The sequence below is a fragment of the Callithrix jacchus genome, chromosome 2 (genome assembly GCF_049354715.1).
Source record: "Callithrix jacchus isolate 240 chromosome 2, calJac240_pri, whole genome shotgun sequence".
Classification (NCBI taxonomy): Eukaryota; Metazoa; Chordata; class Mammalia; order Primates; family Cebidae; genus Callithrix; species Callithrix jacchus.
Window position 1 is genome coordinate 156,829,752 of NC_133503.1, and position 19,718 is coordinate 156,849,469.

The following is a 19,718-nucleotide window of genomic DNA, read 5'->3' on the forward strand; positions in this document are numbered from 1 at the left end:
ATGTCCTCTTACTTCCAAACAACAACACTAGCTCCCCAGCAAAGGTTCTTAACCAGGCTAAGGTGGCTGAAATGGCAGAACTAGAACTCAGAATATGAATAGGAATGAAGAACATCAAGGTTCAGGAGAAAGTCAAACCCAATCCAAGGAATCTCAGGAATACTGTGAAATAATACAGGAGCTGAAAGACAAAATGACTATATCAAGAAAGAAAGAAATTCATCTGATAGAGCTGAAAAACTCACTCCAAGAATTTCATAATATAATCATAAGTATTAACAGCAGAATAGACCAAGCTGATGAAAAAATTTCAGAGCTCAAAGACCAGTTCTCCAAATTAACTCAGATGAAAATTTAAAAAAAGAATAAAGAAGAATGAGCAAAACCTCCAAGAAATATGGGATTATGTAAAGGAACCAAATCTATGATTTGTTGGCATCCCTGAAAGAAAGGGAAAGAAAGAAAGCAACTTGGAAAACATATTTGAGGATATCATCCAAGAAAATTTCCCCAACCTCATTGCAGAGGCCAACATTTAAATTCAGGAAATGCAGAGAACCCCTGCAAGATACCAGACAAAACGATCATCCCCAAGACAAAAAGTCATCGGATTCTCCAAAGTTGAATAGAAATAACAAATGTTAAAGGCATCTAGAAAGAAGGGCTAGGTCACCTATAAAGGGAATCCCATTAGGCTAATAACGAACCTTACTAGCAGAAACACTACAAGCCAGAAGAGATTTGGGGCCTATATTCAGCATTCTTAAGCAAAAGACATTCCAACCAAGAATTTCACTTCCAGCCAACTAAGCTTCATAAGTGAAGGAGAAATAAGATCTTTTTCAGATAAGGCAAATGCTAAGGGAATTAGTTACCACCAGACCTCTCCCTTACAAAAGGTCCTTACGGGAGTGCTAGATATGGAAAGGAAAGACTGTTAGCAGCTACCACAAGAACACACTTAAGTACATAGACCGTTGACACTATAAAGCAACTGAATTATATAGCTGCTTGTATTACAATCAGCTAACATGATGATAGGATCAAATCTGCACAATTCAGTGTTAACCTTGAGTGTAAATGGACTGACTGCCCCAATTCAAAGGCACAGAGTGACAAGCTGGAGGAAGAAGCAAGGCCCAGCTGTATGCCATCTTCAAGAGAACCATCTCACATGTGATGAACACCCACAGACTCAAAGTAAAGAATTGGAGAAAAATTTACCAAGCAAACAGAGAAGAGAAAAAAGCAGAGGCTGCTATTCTCATTTTAGACAAAACAGACTTTAACAACAACCGGAAAGGACAAATAGAGCATTACATCATGTAAAGGGTTCAATTCAACAAGAAGAACTAACTACCCTAATACATATGCACCCAAAATAGGAGCACCCAGATTCATAAAACAAGTCCTTAGAGACCTAAAACGAGATTTAGATAGACACACAATAATAATGGGAGACTTCAGCACCCACGGACAGTCTCAGACAGATCACTGAGGCAGAAAACTAAAAAGATACTTAGAACCTGAATTTGGCACTTGACCAAATGTACCTAATAGACATCTAAGAACTTTCTACCCCAAAACAACAGAATACACATTCTTCTCATCTGCACATGGCACATACTCCAACACTGACCACACAATCAGCCATAAAACAATTCTCAGCAAATTAAAAACAAAAACGAAAATCATACCAACCACACTCTTAGACCACAGTACAATAAAAATAGAAATCAGTACTGAGAAGATTGCTTAAAACCAAATAATTACGTCTAAATTAAACATCCTGCTCCTGAATGACTTTTGAGTAAACAATGAAATTAAGGCAGAAGTCAAGAAATTATTTGAAACTAATAAAAGCAAAGACACAACATAGCAGAAGAATCTCTGGGACACAGCAAAAGCAATGTTAAGAGGAAAGTTGATAGTGCTAAGCATTCACATAAAAAAGTTAGAAAGACCTCAAATTAACAACCTAATACCACAACTACGGGAGCTAGAAAAACAAGAGCAAACCAACTCCAAAGTTAGCAGAAGGAAAGATATAACCAAGATCAGAGCATAACTGAATGAAATTGAGGTACAAAAATCCATACAAAAGATCAACAAATTCAAGAGTTCTATATTTTTTTTGAAGAATAAACAAGATAGACTGTTAACTAGATTAATAAAGAAAAAGAGAGGAAATTAAAATAAACACAATCAGAAATGACCAACAGGATGTTATCAGCAGCCTCACAGAAATACTAAAAACTTTTAGAGTGTATTATGAACACCTCTATTCACACAAACTAGAAAACCTAGAAGAAACAGATAAATTCCTGGAAACATACAACCTCTTAATATTGAACCAGGAAGAAATGGAAACCGTGAATAGACCAATAGTGAATTTTGAAGTTGAATGAGTATTAAAAGGCTTACCAACCAGAAAAAGCTAAGGATAGGATGGATTCAGCCAAGGATAGGATGGATTCGTAGCTGAATTTTGCCAGATGTATAAAGAAGTACTGGTACCATTTCTACTGAAACTATTCCAAAAAATTGAGGAGGAGGGACTTCTTTCTAACTCATTCTGTGAAAAAAGCATTATTTTCATACCAAATCCTGGCAGAGACATGATAAAAAAGAAAAGTTCAAGCCCACATCCCTGATGAACATAGATGCAAAAATCCTCAATAAAGTCCCAGCAAGCCAAATCTAGCAGCATATCAAAAAGCGAATCCACCATGATCAAGTAGGTTTCATCCCAGGATGCAAGGTTGGTGCAACATATGCCAGTCAATCAATGTGATTCATCACATAAACAAAACTAAAAACAAAACCCACATGATCATCCGAAGAGATGCAGAAAAATCTTTCAATAAAATGTAACATCCTTTCATGTTAAATACCCTCAACAAATCAGGCATTGAAGAAACATACCTCAAAGTAATAAGAACCATCTATGAAAAACCCACAGCCAACATCATACTGAATGGGAAAAGGCAGAAAGGATTCCCTTTGAGAACCAGAACAAGACAAAGATGCTAACTCATCACTTCTATTTACCATAAAGCAATCACATGAGAGAAAGAAATAAAAGGCATCCAAATAGAAAGAGAGGAAGTCAAACTATTTCTGTGCAGGTGATATGATTCTATATCTAGAAAATGCCATAATCTCTGCTCAAAAGCTCCTAGATTTGATAAGCAACTTCAGCAAAGTTTCAGAATGCAAGATCAACATGCAAAAATCAGTAGCATTTCTATACACCAATAACGTCCAAGCTGACGGCCAAAACAAGAAAATAATTCCATTCACAAAAGCCACAAAAAGAATACAATACCTAGGAACACAGATAACAAGGCAAGTGAAAGATCTCTACAGAGTCTTATAAAACACTTCTGAAAGAAATCCTAGATGATACAAACAAATGGAAAAACATTTCATGTTTGCGGCTAGGAAGAATCAATATAGTTAAAATGGCCATACTTCCCAATCCAATTTATACATTCAGTGCTATTCCTATCAAACTATTAATGATATTCTTCACAGAATTAGAAAAAAACTGTATTTTAAAATTCATATGGAATTTTAATTCCAAAATTAAATTTAAATTCCAAAAAGAGCCTGAATAGCAAAAACAATCTCAGCAAAAAGAACAAAGTTAAAGGCATCACATTATCCAACTTTAAACTATACCACAAGGCTACAGTAATGAAAAAAACATGGTACTGGTACAAAAATGGACACATAGATGAGTGGCACAGAATAGAGAGCCCCAGAAATAAAGTTGTACACTTACAAGCATCTCATCTTCGTCAAAGTTGACAAAAAAAAAAAAAAAAGAAAAGGGATAGGTAAAGGACTTCCCATTTACTAACTGGTGTTGGGATAACTGGGTAGTCATATGCAGAAGATTGATACTGGACCCCTTCCTTACACCATACACAAAAATCAACTCAAGATACATTTTAGGACTTAAATGCAAAACCTAAAACTATAAAACCCTGGAAGATAATCTAGGAAATACCATTCTGGACATCGGATCTGGCAAGGATTTCTTGATAAAGATGCCAAAAGCAATTATAGCAAAACAAAAATTGACAAGTGGGACCTAATTAAACTAAAAAGTTTCTGTGCAGCAAAAGAAACTAGCAGCAGAGAAAACAGACAACGTACAGAATGGGAGAGAATATTAGAAAACTATGCCTCCGAAAATGGTTTAATATCCAGAATCTGTATGGAACTTATGCAAATTTACAAGCCAAAAACTAAACAACCCCATTAAAAAGTGGGCAAAGGAAAGAAGACATACATGTGGCCAAAAAGTACATGAAAAAATATTCCCCTCCATTGATCTTTAGAGAAATACAAGTCAAAGCCACAATGAGATACCATCTCACACCAGTCAGCATGGCTATTAATAAAAAGTAAAAAAATAACAGATGCTGGTGAGGTTGTAGAGAAAAGGGATCACTTATACACTGCTGATGGGAATATAAATTAGTTCTTCTACTGTGGACTTCTCAAAGAACTTGAAACAGAACTACCATTTGACCCAGCAATCCCATTATTAGCTATATACCCAAAGGACTATAAATTGTTTTACCATAAAGGCACATGCATGCCTATGTTCATTGCAGTGCTATTCACAATAGCAAAGACATGGAGTCAACCTAAATGTCTATTAATGCTAGAGTGGATGAAGAAAATATTATACACACACACACACACACGTGCGCGCACGTGCACACCATGGAATACTATGCAGCAATAAAAAAGAATGATATCATGTTCTGCTCAGCAACATGGATGGAGCTGGAGGCCATTATCCTAAGCAAACTAACGCAGGAAAAGAAAACCAAATACCACATTTTCTCCCTTTAAGTGGGAGATAAATATTGAGAACACATGGACACACAGAGGGGAACTTTAGACACTGGGGACTACTTGAGGGTGGAGGGTGGGAGGAGGCTGAGCACTGAAAAACTGCCTATCAGGTGCTATGCTTATTACCAGGGTGATAAAATTATCTGTACACCAAATCCCTGTGTTGTGTAATTTACCTATATAACAAACCTGCAAATGTACCCTCGAACCTGAAAGAAAAGTTAAAAAAAAAAGCTATATCTGATAAGACCCTTAGATATACATTACTAACTTCAATAAAGGCAGCATGACCTCACACTCGAATCCAAGTCTTGTTTAAAAATAACAATAATAAAAAGCAATAAATCCTGGTGCTTAAGACAGGATCATTTCTTCCTTCTCCAAAAATAAAAATAGAAATTAGTTTTTATAATGTTATTTAGAACTTTCCAGTCAATCCAAGCCACCATTTGGTTATAATGTTGCTATCTGGTGCCATGAGCAGAAAACCAAATCTATCTCGTGTATTACAAATAAACTCATCCTTTTTTACCCAAATAAATTCAAATGTATCCACAAACATTACAAATTCTCAGCAAGAGTGTACAGTAGGAGAATATTTTCCCACCTTGGAGAAACTGTTAGTTATCATTGAAACTCAAAATGCAGTCCTCATCCTGAGGGAATCTCCACTCTAGTGTGGGGTACAGAATGAAGGCCAGGCTGTGTTCAACTTCCTAAGACTGTAATGATATTTTACACATAAATAACCCCTTACTGCTCCCAAGGAGTTTTTTAATAACCGTAACAATTTCTTGTACTTAATTTACACAGATTTTGCTAAAATCAATGATGACGAATTTTTTTTTCATTACTTACACTCATTACTTACATTTGAAGTGGGCAAATTCTTTCACTTTGTAACTTTGATGTCTGGATGCATAAGACCATATTCTCAGCCTTAAAGACCTTGCATCTCTAGCTCTGACTGGTTCTAATTCCAAAATCTTTCTGATTCCGGGTTTTCGTGGTCCCATCCTACCTTCCTCCCTTATTACTGGTACCCTCACTCCCTCCTTCCTCACATATTCACCATCACTACATTGAATCTCCCAATGTTCTTTTTAAATACTATTACTCTGATGCAATCGATTAGAAGAAACTATCCTTGTGTAGAAAAATCCTTGATAAACTGAGGTGCAGATAAAACTTTTAGGGCATCAGTAATAAAGAGGCAGGGCCACTAAGGAGGAAACTGAACAGGACTTTGAGGGAGGAAGGAACAATGACAAGAGGGAAAGAAAGGATGACCAGCATCATAGCGGTGTTGGAAACCTGCAGGAATGGAATGCCTACCGCGGTAGTTGAGTCTGTTTGTATTGCTATCATTGGCTTGCCTCCTAATCTCACCACACCTTGGCGAAAGCTCACTACATACAAAAAGACTTTGTATGAATGATTCTGTGGGAAAGTTAAGGAAGAACATTCAACCTTTTAGGCAAAATAAAGGAAATACAGGACTAGTCTGCTGGGAAAGACAGTCCTCTATGGGTCTCCTGCCCCTTTACACATTTTAATGGATGCATTAGTTTCCTCTGGCTGCTGTAACAAATTACTGCAAACGTTGTGGTTTAAAAGAGCAGAAGTTTATTCTCTCAGAGTTCTGGAGGTCAGAAGTTCAAAATCAAGGTGTTGGCAGGGCTATGCACCCTCTGGAGGCTCCAGAGGAGGAGAATCTATTTGTTGCTTCTTCTAGCTTCTTGGGGCCGTGAGCATGCCTTGATGTGTGTCTGAATCACCCCTATCTCTATCTCCGTGGTCACATCACCTCCTCCCGTTTACGTGTATCGAATCTCCCTCTGCTTCACTCTGACAAAAACATTTGTCATTGGATTTAGGTCTCACCCAGATAAACCAGGATGTTCTCATCTCAAGATCCTTAGCAATTATCTCTGTAAAACCCCTTTTCCAATCACTGGTTCCAGTGATTAGGACATGGACATATCTTTTTGGGAGCCACTATACTCTGTTCACCTGGCCTCCCAAAATTCACATTCACGTCACATGCAAAACACATTTATTAAGGTGTCTCAACATTTCCAAATGGCTCAACCCATGACACAATTAACTCTGAGCTCAAAATCTCATCTAAATATTGTCAGCTGAAAAGTCCCAAATCTCATCATCCAAATTTGGTGTGAGTGAGATGCCAGGCATGATCTGTCCTCAGGCAAAATCCCTCTCCATCTGTAGGCCCGAGAACCTAGAAAACAAGTTATTTACTTCCAAAATATAATGGTGGGGCAGGCATCCAATAGACATTCCCATTTCAAAAGGCAGCAACTGGAAGGAGTAAAAGGATTACCAATCTTAAACAAATATGATACCTAGCAGGGAATTTTCCATTAGATTTCAAGGCCTGAGGATAATCCTCTGTTGCTTGGGCCTCTGTTCTCCGGGCCCATGGCAACATCATACGCCTCTGGGCCCTCAACAGGTCCTCTAGCCTTTGCCTCTTTATCACCTTCAGTCAAAGATGGCAATGTTTCCGCTGAGATAACATTCTTGAAAAAACTTGTAGGCTTCTTCCGTAGGTAATGCAGGATTCATGCCACTGAACAAAAGAGCTCTCCACAGGAAATCTTTCCTGGATAACCTCATCTCTATTCCTGATTGCTGCTGAGACGGTTGAGAGGATCCAGCAACCACATACCTAATCTGTTCCACAAAAGGATGTCTAGCCACACCCTTTGCTTTCAGAGCTTGCTTTCCTAACAATGATCTCCTAATTGAGTGTCTGAGTTCCGGCTGTTAAAACGAAGTACCATCGATCGGGTGGCTTGGAAACAACATAAATTTATTTCTTAACAGTCCTGGAGATGGAAGTCTAAGAATATTGTGCAGCATGGTCAAGTTCTGGTGACAGCCTTCCGCCAAGTTTCAGGCTACTGACTTCTCATTGCATTCTCACAAGGCAGGAAGAAAGAGTGCTCTATCCACGTATCCACATGGCCTGATTACTTTGCAAAAACTCGACCTCCAGATGCCATCACATTGGGGATTGTATTTTGACACATGAATTCTGGATCGACACAAACATTCAGCCCATAACACTCAGCATATATATATACACATACATATATATGTAAAACATATATACATATTTATAAAACATATGTACATATATATGCTAAGTGTTATGTTTTACATATATATATGCATATCAGTCTGATACGCTGAAATTTTACCAGATTATCAAGTGGTGATCCTTCAAGTTATCTCTTTCCTCTCACAATTTAGTATATCGAGCAGGTAAAAAGCAGTCTACAGCTTGAACATTTTTCTTGAAAATTTGCTCAGTTAAGTATCCAAGTTTCTCACGTAAAAACTGTGTGCTTTCTGCACAACATTAAGACCCAATTAGGCCAAATTTTCTGCCACTGTATAATGAGGACATCTCCCGCAGTTTCCCACAGCAGATTCCTCATTTCCTTCTGAGCCCTCACCACCAGCAGCTTGAGCCTTCATGTTTTTACCATCCGTTGTCTCAAGGCAATCTACAGAAACCCTCTTTCCAAGTAAGATAATACTTATAGGTTTTCGGGGATTAGAATAGAGATGTATTTGGTGGAGACCACCATTCAACTCAATACAATGGGTATATCAACAATGCAAGACTCCGACTACTGTTTACCTGGGCCATTTCTTAGTGTTATGTTTACAGTGAATAATATCGAGGGGTGAGATAATCTCTTCCCCCAGGTCAAAGAGCAGGCTTGCTGACCGCTTGTGTAAAACAGCAGGTCCACTAACCTCATTGTTTCTTTCCTGTAGGCACACTCCACTGTGTGCAGGTGTCGTCTTGGCCCCTTCGTGTGACACCAGGAGACTAGAGTGGAGAAAGGGGAACCGATAGAAGCATGCTTATGCTCATGCTGCCTGCTGTGCTGAAATAAAGTCCTTCTCTGACTCATGACTGTCATGGCATCTGGCAGCATCCATGAGACAGTAGTAACAGGCTAATGTATTGACCGCACCTAGGGTCAAATCAAATACCAGACCTGGCAGAGTGGAGAATAAACACTCTGCAGTCAGGAAGTGAGGGCCCAGATGATAATGAAAATGTACCTCTCCTGGGAGTTCAGAGAAATCTTGAGAGGGCATCGCATTTTTTTATAAAAATGGAATAGACTTTTGCATAAATCTTATCTCAATTTTAAGAGGCAGAGAGACAGACTCTAGCTGACACCTGGCAATAATGTCTGGCTTCATGATTTACAGCCATTTGTTCTTTACGGTGTGTACATATATCATATGTTTCACACTTACTTTGTGTTCGTATCGAAGAAATACAATGAGCGTCACTTCCATGGCCAGAAATAAATCCTTAAAATACTATTAAGCCTAGGGGATGTTACAAACTGAATCGTGTCTTTCTCAAAATTCCTATATTGAAGCCCTAACCCCCAATGCAATTGTATTTAGAGAGAGAGCCTTTAATGAAGCGATTAAGGTCAAATGAGGTCCTAAGAGTGAAGCCCTAATCCAGTATGACCGGCGTCCCTTCGAGAAGAAGACCACCTAGTCTGTGACACTTTGTTATGAGAGCCCGAGCTGACTGATACAAGGAGAAAGTAGATTACATCCAAAACTTCCAATTTACTATTTTAGGTTTCGAAGATAATTCTGTCCATACATACATGCACAAACATAAATATAAGGACAGATATACACTAATTCCGGTTGTATCATTGAAGGTATATGTTTTGTGTGAAAACAATCCAAAGCTGTTTCCTTTTGTTTTGTAACTGCATCAAGTCCTGGAGTACTGCGGCACCTGTCATTTGGAAGCCCTTTCACATCTCAAAAATGTAATCTTCAGGCCAGGAACATCTCCAAAGCCCGTTGCAATTGCCCCTAATGTCCATTTATTATGACAGTGCTTCCTAACAACTCAACAGGTTCTCCCTTTTTCATAAGGTTGCTGGAGGGTAAGCCGCCGTCTGGTAGACTTGCTGTCTCCCAGTGGCTGAGACGAAGACGGTGAAATGCAGAAGAAAGTGTGTTGGCCCAAGAGTTACTAGAAATACCACATCATGAATTCACTTTCTACTTCTCTACTTCTTCCTAAATTTCTTCTATGTAAAAGGATAAATTTTCTCTCTTTCTTTCTCTCTCCCCTTCTCTCTCTCTCTCAAAATAGCCTATTTTGTACAAGTCAGTGCCTGTCATCTCACTTGCTCATTAGCAGGATACGTCTCACATATCTTGAGGCAATGTATGGAAAAGCAGACATAACGGAAGTTAGTATCTCTTTTATCATATCCCCGTTCACAGACCACTTCTCTACAAGCTTGGGATCTTTCCTAACCATCCCAGCCTGTACCCACCTTTCTTCCACCTCCTTTGATACCATTTGCAGCTCGTATTGTAGTGTACTTCCTGGAAATCTAACTGATTGCCTGACACTCTTACGTAACACGTTTTTTTCTAGTTTGGGGCTCTAGAGCTTTTGATCACCTCTTCACGGGACAGCAGTTTTACTGAGTCATGTTCTTTAACGAGAATAACAGAATTCATTTTTTACTTCCAGCATGCTAAATTGAATTTTTAAAAATTACCATTATTCGTAGTTAGGAGAAGCTCCTCTCACTTTCACGTCTCCGTATTTGTAATGTCATGCACATGTTTAGGGCTGTTTTCTAAGTTTGCATAAGAGCTACAGCATTTCAAACATAGGAGGTTGGTAAAACAAACCTCATGCTTTGTTTTACAGTGATCAATCCAGAAACTCTGAATCGATGAAGTCGATTAATGAATTTGTTTTTGATGTTCTTGTTGTTGAAATATGTTGTGTTGGGATACACAAGGGATGGTGACTTTAACTTCTTGCATGTTGAATGAAAATAGCTGGCACTGTGAAAACACAGGAAGGGCAGTGCACAGGGAGGGCCCCTGAACCCTCAGCTTCACTTGTCTTATAATAAATCTGCCTTTGACCCTGGCAGAGAGGGGCTGTGTCTGTTTTGTTCACTGATATTTTCCCCAGTACTTAGAATAATGCCTTGCACATGGTCGTAGTTCAGTAACGATTACTGAATAAACACTGATTGCTTCACCTTTCCACATAACAATAAGTTAAGCGTATAACAGGAGATTAATAAAGACCAGGTTAAGTAACTAATAAATCCTCAGAGTTCTAGACTGAATCAAAGGAAAATGCTGGAATGCAGGCTACTGCGCAGGTATATACATCAATGAATTAAAAGATAGATTAATTTTAAATATATATGCATATATATACATACATATGTTCATGCAAACAAACACACTGTATTTTCTATTTAGAATTTGACAGAACATTTAACTTTTTTCAAAAATCTAGCTATAGGAGAACCCTAAAAAGAAGAGTGACTATATGGGGTGATGGCATGCCATAAGTATGCAAATACTATTAATAGATGTAAGGCTTTTTTTTTTTTTAATTTCACAACTGTAACTTTTCTTTTTAAATTTTATTTTAAGCTCTGGGACATGTGCAGAATGTGCAGGTTTATTACCTAGGTAAATGTGTGTCACGGTGGTTTGCTGCACCTATCAATCCATCACCCAGGTATTAGGCCCTGCATGCATTAGCTATTTATCCTGATGCTCTTCCTTCCTTCACCCGCCTCACAGGCCCCTGTGTGTGTTGTTTCCCTCCCTGTGTCCATGTGTTCTCATTGTTCAGCTCCCACTTATGAGTGAGAACATGTGTTTGGTTTTCTGTTTCTGTGTTAGTTTGTGATGTACAGCATTTTTTAAACTGAAAGTTCTATTTACTGAGCAAAGTCAACAGCATATCATAGTGCCTAAGAGCTTGGCCTCTGAGGTTTGAATAGTTCTTATTTTGTATAAGCCATTGCTTTCCCATCTGCAAAACAGATATGATGTGTACGTTTACCTCATTGCGGTCAGACAATGCATATAAAACTCTAGACCCAGTGTCTAACGAATAGTAAATACTTAGACTGTTTTTGTTTTTAGGATTAGAATCATTATGCATTACTGAGGGGGCACACTTCCTAAGAAAGTTTATAAGGTACACCAATTTATTATCACACTTTCATCTCTCTCTTTTTTTTTTTTTTAGACAGAATCTCTCTCTGTCACCCACACTGGAGTGCAATGGTGTGATCTTGGCTCACTACAAACTCTGCCTTCCAGGTTCAAGTGATTTTCCTGCCTCAGTTAGGAGAATCGCTGGCATTACAGGTGCCTGCCTTAGATAGGAAGGTAGCTGGCATTACAGGTGCCCACCACCATGCCTGGCTAGTTTTTGTATTTTTAGTAGAGATGAGGTTTCACCACATTGGCCAGGCTGGTCTCGAACTTTTGACCTCAAGTGATCCACTGGCCTCAGCCTCCCAAAATTCTAGGATTATAGGTGTGAGCCACCGTGCCCACCCCCACTTTCATCTCTAACATAAAAAGTATGTCCGGGGGGGCCGGGAGCGGTGGCTCAAGCCTGTAATCCCAGCACTTTGGGAGGCCGAGGCAGGTGGATCACGAGGTCAAGAGATCGAGACCATCCTGGTCAACATGGTGAAACCCCATCTCTACTAAAAATACAAAAAATCAGCTGGGCACGGTGGCGCGTGCCTGTAATCCCAGCTACTCAGGAGGCTGAGGCAGGAGAATTGCCTGAACCCAGGAGGCGGAGGTTGCGGTGAGCCAAGATCGCGCCATTGCACTCCAGCCTGGGCAACAAAAGCAAAACTCCGTATCAAAAAAAGAAAAAAAAAAGTATATCCTGAGCAAATTTCTATTTAAGCTTCTGAAAACTGCTGTCTAATGGGTAGGAGGATGACATGTTGCTGCTTTTTGCTGAGGCACACAAGAAGCACACCACAAAAGCCAAGAAAATATTATCTGTCCATGGACCCTCCAGGAAGTCACACAAACAGGAAGTGGGGTTACTCAGACCCTGACTCTGAACCTAAGCAAATAGACTCCAAACTCTAAAGTATTTCTAATCATTACTCAGAGTGTGTATGGCAACGGGAAATGGTCATAGGTCACATTGGATCTTTTGAACACATACATCACCACAGGAAATCTCATTTTACAAAAGCATTGTCTTCATGATGAAAGGACAATAATGCAACTGGAAAGCCCCCTCCCCCCAAAAAACAAAGCAAGTAAACTTAGAAGTTGTAGGCCCTTTGAAATAACCACACACTGTGTAAAGTTTTAAGCTCTGTAATGTTTGGCTTTTATGGCTCAGCCCTTAAAACGTTAGAGGAAAAGTCAAAAGCACAAAAGGACCCTTACAACTGCTTTTGGAAGGTAGTGGCATAACATTTCCCCTGGCTTTTATTAAAAAAGAAAGGTGCAACTTTCTTAAAAAGTCCTTGCTTTAAGTGTCAAACTTTACATTCACTAAGGATCTAGGAGCTACTATTCTCCTGCACAGGTGATATTAGAAATGGAAAGAAGAGCTTCTGGAAGGGGGCTGGCTGACTCAATCCTCCACTCTCCAGGTCTGACATTCTGTGGGTATATGATAGGCACTTCATAAAAGTCCCTTAAGAAGGTCCCTTAAATAAACAAATGATGATTAAAAATGGATGCATACCAAGTGTACTGATCTTTTTTTAATGTTACATATGCTTTTACAATCTGCAAAATATTTTTAAATTTACAATCCCCTTTGATCCTCCCCTTGACCCAACAAGGTAGGAAATTGTTTTCCTGTGACTTTTCTAAAGTCACCCAGAAAAATGATGGCATTTAACTTACTTTTCAGAGTAGGAATTCTCTTTACGTTGCCATGAACATGAAATGTGCTTAGTCCATGTTTGTTTCATGCAGTGGTGCTCAACTGGATGCAATTTTATCTCTCAGAGGACATTTAGTAATGTCTGGGAATATTTGTGGTTGTCACTCTGGGGCAGCTGGAGTAGTGTATTGCTATTAACGTCTAGTGGGTGGAAGCCAGGGCTGCTGATCAATAACCTACAATGCATGGACCAGACACCCCCACCCTACCCTGCTACTTCAAAAACAAAAAATTATCTGGCCCCAATTGTCAGTAATATCTACGTCCAAACACTGGTCTAAGCAACAAATGGGGCCTTGCTTGGTCTCTCAAAAGCTTGTAATCCCAGCACTTTGGGAGGCTGAGGAGGGCAGATCGCTTGAGCCGAGGAGTTGAAGACCAGCTCAAGCAAACATTATGAGACCCTGTTTTCAGATAATAAAAATAAAAATAAATAAACAATGAATGGTCTTGTGAGCACCATTAAGTTCATCCAGTTACTACTTTGAATAAAAATGTGTCTGGGAATTTTTTGACACTTCCCATCCAGTGGTGGAATCTAAGTCCTCCACCTGAATCTAGGTGAGACTTTGTGATTGCTTTGATCAATAGATGCAATTGTGTGATTTCTGAGTCAAGGTCAGGAAAGTCCATCCATTCTGCCAGTTTCTTTTGGGAGGGTTTCCTTTGGTGCCCTACTCACCATGGAAGAAGTCAGCTTACTCAGAGGGTACCATGTGGAGAGGCTTGAGGATATCACAGGAAGAGAGAGAGAGCTGCCTCCCTCTGACGGTATATGAGAGACTTCGAGTGAGACTGCCCTGCCAGGCCATTCTCAAAGCCCGGACCCAAGACACCAGGAGAGATAATACATGAGGTTATGGTTTTATGTCACTAAATTTTGGGGTGACTGGTTACATGTCAAGGAATAACCAGAACAATCTATACATTCAGTTACTCACAGTCAAGTGCTCTGGCAAACAGAATGTCTTCCCTCTCCCTTAAAGGGTTCTGACCCATGGAAGTGTGGAAATCTTAACTAGAAGATTGCCATTCCTCAAGTCAAAATGGATTGTAATCAGCCCCTGTGGGGAATAAAAGACAAAGGGCAGTTTGTCAAAGAGATTTTGAGAGGGAGACCCAATGGGTACCTTAAAATGATGGACATTACACTGGCTGGAGTGTTCTGTCCAGGTTAGAGTCCCCGGCTTTAGTCATTTCAAAGCTGGTTATCATAAGAATAAAGCAGAATGCTGAACTAGACAATATCTTGAGGTTTCTTCTAGGTCAAAATTTTAGAATACCCTAATCTAAAAATCTAAAAATATTTTGTCAAAAGAAGGCATTTTTAAATTGTAACTTGAAAAAATGCACCCTCATGAATAAAAAGAATGGAGATAAATATGGAACACCACTTTATAGCCATCAAACTTCAGCAAGTAAATGAAAATTTAATGTTGGTGAAATTGGTAAACTCCCCCATTACAGATGGCTACACTGTTCCACCTGCAACAAGAGCTAAAAAATACACCCACTCTTCGACACAGTAATGCCCCTTCTGGAAATGATCCAAAAGTAAAAAGAAAAGAAAAAACTTCTTGCACAATGATGTTTATAGCCACATTATTTACAATGGGAGGCAAAATATCCCACAGGAAACAACCTAAATATCCAACAATGGGACAATAGTTAACCATGGCATGGCAGGATGCATTAAAGTTATAAATATAAAACTCACTTGGAAATGTATGTACAAAACATATTAAGTGAAAAAAGTGCAGTATTTATCTGCATGTAAATAGTGAGTGTATCTATGTAAAGATTCTATTCATGTAATCACATGTAAATATCAAAAGACATAAATATTTTTCTGTTGAGTATTTTAGTATGTGTCATTTTTCTGCAAAGATATTAAAAAGATATTTAAATATTCAGCTTTATAGAGAAAAATCTATAAAATAAAATTATTAATCAAGTTTAGTATTTCACTGAACACATTTACTTCACATTTAAAGAAAAGGGAGTAAATAATACAAGCAAATATACAGATATATATTAAAAAGTGAGTTGAACTTATTAGCTAAAAATATTTTCTACTATAAAATTAAATTTTTAGAATACCAACCAATAATAAATATTGTTTTAGTCAATTTTGAAAAAATTCTACTTTTCTATCAGTGAAAAATGCCTCATCAATAAATAGTATGAGGGAAATTTGGAAAATTAAAAATCAATATATTTTTTAAAGTGAGCTCTAAAACACTAACTACTCTAGATTCTCTCCTCTGGCAATAAAGGACTTGGTTATTTTAACCAACTCTCCCACTGAAGATCACTGAAAAATCTGGAAGAAATATTAAAAAAGATACTTAAGATGTCTTCTAAACCATCAAATTGCTAAGACGATGGGGGGAAGAAAGAAGTTCAGAGAAATGACTCAGGCAGGCAGTTAAATTGTTTTTTTGTTTTTTTTGAAAGGTCCTTGCTCTGTCACCCAGGCTTACTGCAGCCTTGACCTCTCGGGCTCAAATGATCCTCTTGCCTCAGCCTCTGGTGTAGCCAGGACTACAGGCATGCTTCACCATTTCTGGCTAATTTAAAAAAAATTTTTTTTGTAGAAACAGAATCTCACTATATTGGTCAGTCTGGATTCAAATTCCTGGCCTCAAGCAATCCTCCTGCCGTGGCTTCCCAAACTGCTGAGGAGTTTAATCACTTTTTGTCTTGCTAGAGGACAGTAAGGAAAGGGATTTGCCAACCCTAAAAAGTATGTGAAAAGTGAAATTCAAGACCTGTCAAAAGTGGGGTATCTGGTAAAGCATCCCAGGAATAGAGTTTATGCTCAAAATCACTGCTCCTTAGATGACATGTGAACCATCAGTAAAGCAGCCCTTGAATGGATTGTCTGGGTAACTTAAAAAAAATCAAGCCCTGGCCGGGCGTGGTGGCTCAAGCCTGTAATCCCAGCACTTTGGGAGGCCGAGGCGGGTGGATCACGAGGTCAACAGATCGAGACCATCCTGGTCAACATGGTGAAACCCCGTCTCTACTAAAAATTACAAAAAAATTAGCTGGGCACGGTGGTGCGTGCCTGTAATCCCAGCTACTCAGGAGGCTGAGGCAGGAGAATTGCCTGAACCCAGGGGGCGGAGGTTGCGGTGAGCTGAGATTGTGCCATTGCACTCCAGCCTGGGTAACAAGAGCGAAACTCCGTGTCAAAAAAAAAAAAAAAAAAAATCAAGCCCTAAAATTGTATGAAACTGATGGGGAATTCTAGTACCTCCAGGGTATTGCTTCAATTAGCAAAAGTCACGCCTCAGATAAACCTCACTGGTCATCACAACGCCACTGAAAAGCTTCTAGGGTGTTGTCTCAATAGAAGCAAATGAAAATGCTTTCTCGCCAGGTGTAGTGGCTCACACCTGTAATCCCAGCAGTTTGGGAGGCTGAGGTAGGTGGATCACTTGGGGTCTGGAGTTCAAGACCACCCTGGCCAACATGATGAAACCTTGTCTCTACTAAAATACAACAATTAGCCAGGCCTGATGGTTCATGCCTATATTCCCAGCTACTCAGGAGGCTGAGGCAGGAGAATCCAAGAGTCAGAGGTTGCAGTGAGCCAAGACTGCATCACTGCACTCAGCCTGGGGAACAGAGTTGGACTTCATCTAAAAAATACTTAACCCTTTCTATAGAAAAATATCATCCCAAGCCTCAAACTCTTTTGTCAAATAATTTTTTCTAATATAATGTCTAGCTAAGATAAGCAGGCACCAGAGGAATGAAGGTAATATAAATGAGAACCAGCATTAACTTTACAAAAGTTGTGAAGGGAACAAGCTAAACTTAAACATTTTAGCAAAGAAACTTAGAAAAGAACCAAATAGAAACTCATAAACTGAAAAATATAATAACCAACATTAAGAACTCAATAAATGTTTTAACTCCATTATAGACACTGTTGAAACAAAAATTAGTGAATAGTAATATAGGATAAAAGAAACTAACCAGAATGAAATGTAGGCAGACATATGGAGGGACAATATAGTAGAGAGAGTAAGAAACAAAACATTATAGAATAATCACACTCATGAACATGAATACAAAATTTCTAGGCAAAATCCAGCAACTTATAAAAAGAATATGTGATCAACCTGGGTTTATATCACAAATATCAGGTTGTCATCATATTTGAATATCAATCAATATAATTTTCCACATTAATAAAGAAGAAAAATTTATGTGATCGACAATAGATGCAGAAAAATATTTATAGAAGTTAATACTCAATTCTAACTTTAAAATATCTCTTAGCAATCTAGTGACAAAGGAGAACTTTGTCATACTATACTATACTATACTATTTACTATGCCGTGGTGAAAACGAAAGAACTACATCTATGTGCAACATATAGATTAATCTGACAAACACAATGTTTAAAAAGTCAAAAATTAAATAATATGTATTGTATAACTGTATTTCTGTGTATACTTAAAATCTAGCAAAATTAAACCCTTGAATGTAGCTGTATATTTAACTAGTAGGAGTATAAATGAAAGCAAGGAAATTACAAGGATTTGTGATTGGGAAAGAACATGTAGAGGACTTCTGGGATCCTTGAAATATTTTATTTTTATTTATTTTTTCGACCTGAGTTGTGGTTACACTACATTTAAAAAAAATAATGTGTTAAGCTATAAGACACGCTTCCATGGATATCTCACACACCTATATACCTACTGAGTATGCCTGAGATGCAAGACCCTGGTGACTCTTTACCATGGTATTTCTCAGGATTGTTTTTGCAGTGAGCAGATTTGAAGAATAAGGTAACATCTCCCTGAGAGACAAAGAACAGATTTTCTGACTTGCTACAAAACAGCAGATTCACCAAGCTCAGTGTTCCTTTTCTGTAACGCAACCTACTACTTGTTTAGGCATCTACATGGGCCCTCTTTGTTGCCCCCTCTGTGTCTTGGCAAGCAAAGGGTACCAGCACAAATATGCTGATCAAGTTGCTTGCTGTGCAATGAGTAATAAAGACTTTTGTCTCTGACCCAGAAGTTTCATGTCTTCTGTCAGCATCCATGAAATAGCAATAAACAAAATTACTAATTCTAAGTAGAGTAAAATGAAACCCAAGCCTTAAAAAGTTGTACATTTATTTTTAATGCATTTGTCTACATGTGTTACATTTTACAATAAACAAAGGTTTTTAAAATTTACTGTACTTGAATTTTTTTTTCTTTCTTTTAAAATACTTTTCTGAGTGCTTACTATGTGTTAGCCTCTGGGAATACAACGATAAATAGGACAGAAGGTAATCTTAAAGGATGTATTCAGTGGGAGAGACAGCCACGCTGAAGATAAATTATGGTGCTGATTTATAAGAACAGGAAAGGATTTGGGGGAAAAATGTTACCTGTACTGTCCTAATACTTTCATTCATCTTGTTACTTGTCAACAGAGCTATCCTAGTCAGACATGTCATGAAAAAGGAAAAACATTTTAAAAGCAAACAAATTTTGTCAAAGAAGTGAAAAGAAATTTGTCAACTAAAGGAATATTTTAGCAAATTTAGATACACTTACAAAGAGAATTATTTTTGCATATACTAACTGGAAAGAAGCAGACATTTTTCAGCTTAGCCTTCATTCAGGAAGTATGTCTTTAATCCTGTTACAGTAGCTGTCATACATGGCTCATAGATTCATCAGTCATTGAATAAAATGGTGCCAAGAACGCTCGATACAAGTGAAGATGATCTGGACCTGTCTTCTCAGCTTGCAGTGTGTAGGAGCTATAGCTGAGGTCTGAATGGGTTATTGAAATAGAATGTGACACTGCTACGGAAGGGTCCAAGTGAAAAGGTGATACCTAAATTGGATTAGAGGATTGCTAGGCTTCTCAGGGTGCATGAACCTCAGTGAAATTAAGATTTAAGCAATGCACAGAATGGAGGTTGGGGCTAAAGAGTATTCCAGAAAGAGAGGACATGGACAAAGGCAGGAAATTATGGGACTTTGCTTTTTTTTCTTTTCTTTTCTTTTTTTTTTTTTTTTT

General features: G+C 38.4%; 1 protein-coding gene across 2 annotated transcripts in view; it reads right to left on the reverse strand.

Moving 5' to 3' along the window:
* The window catches only part of ITGA2 (integrin subunit alpha 2), a 107,848-nt gene that overhangs the window by 78,797 nt on the left and 9,333 nt on the right, over positions 1-19,718 (reverse strand). The window contains exon 2 of one of the 2 annotated variants that reach the window (XM_035291594.3): positions 14,617-14,739. The exons of the other annotated variant lie outside the window; for it this stretch is intronic. Coding sequence (XP_035147485.2) covers positions 14,617-14,674 — 58 coding nt within the window. The 5' untranslated portion in view covers positions 14,675-14,739. The remainder of the gene's footprint in view (positions 1-14,616; positions 14,740-19,718) is intronic. 2 annotated transcript variants of the gene reach the window in all.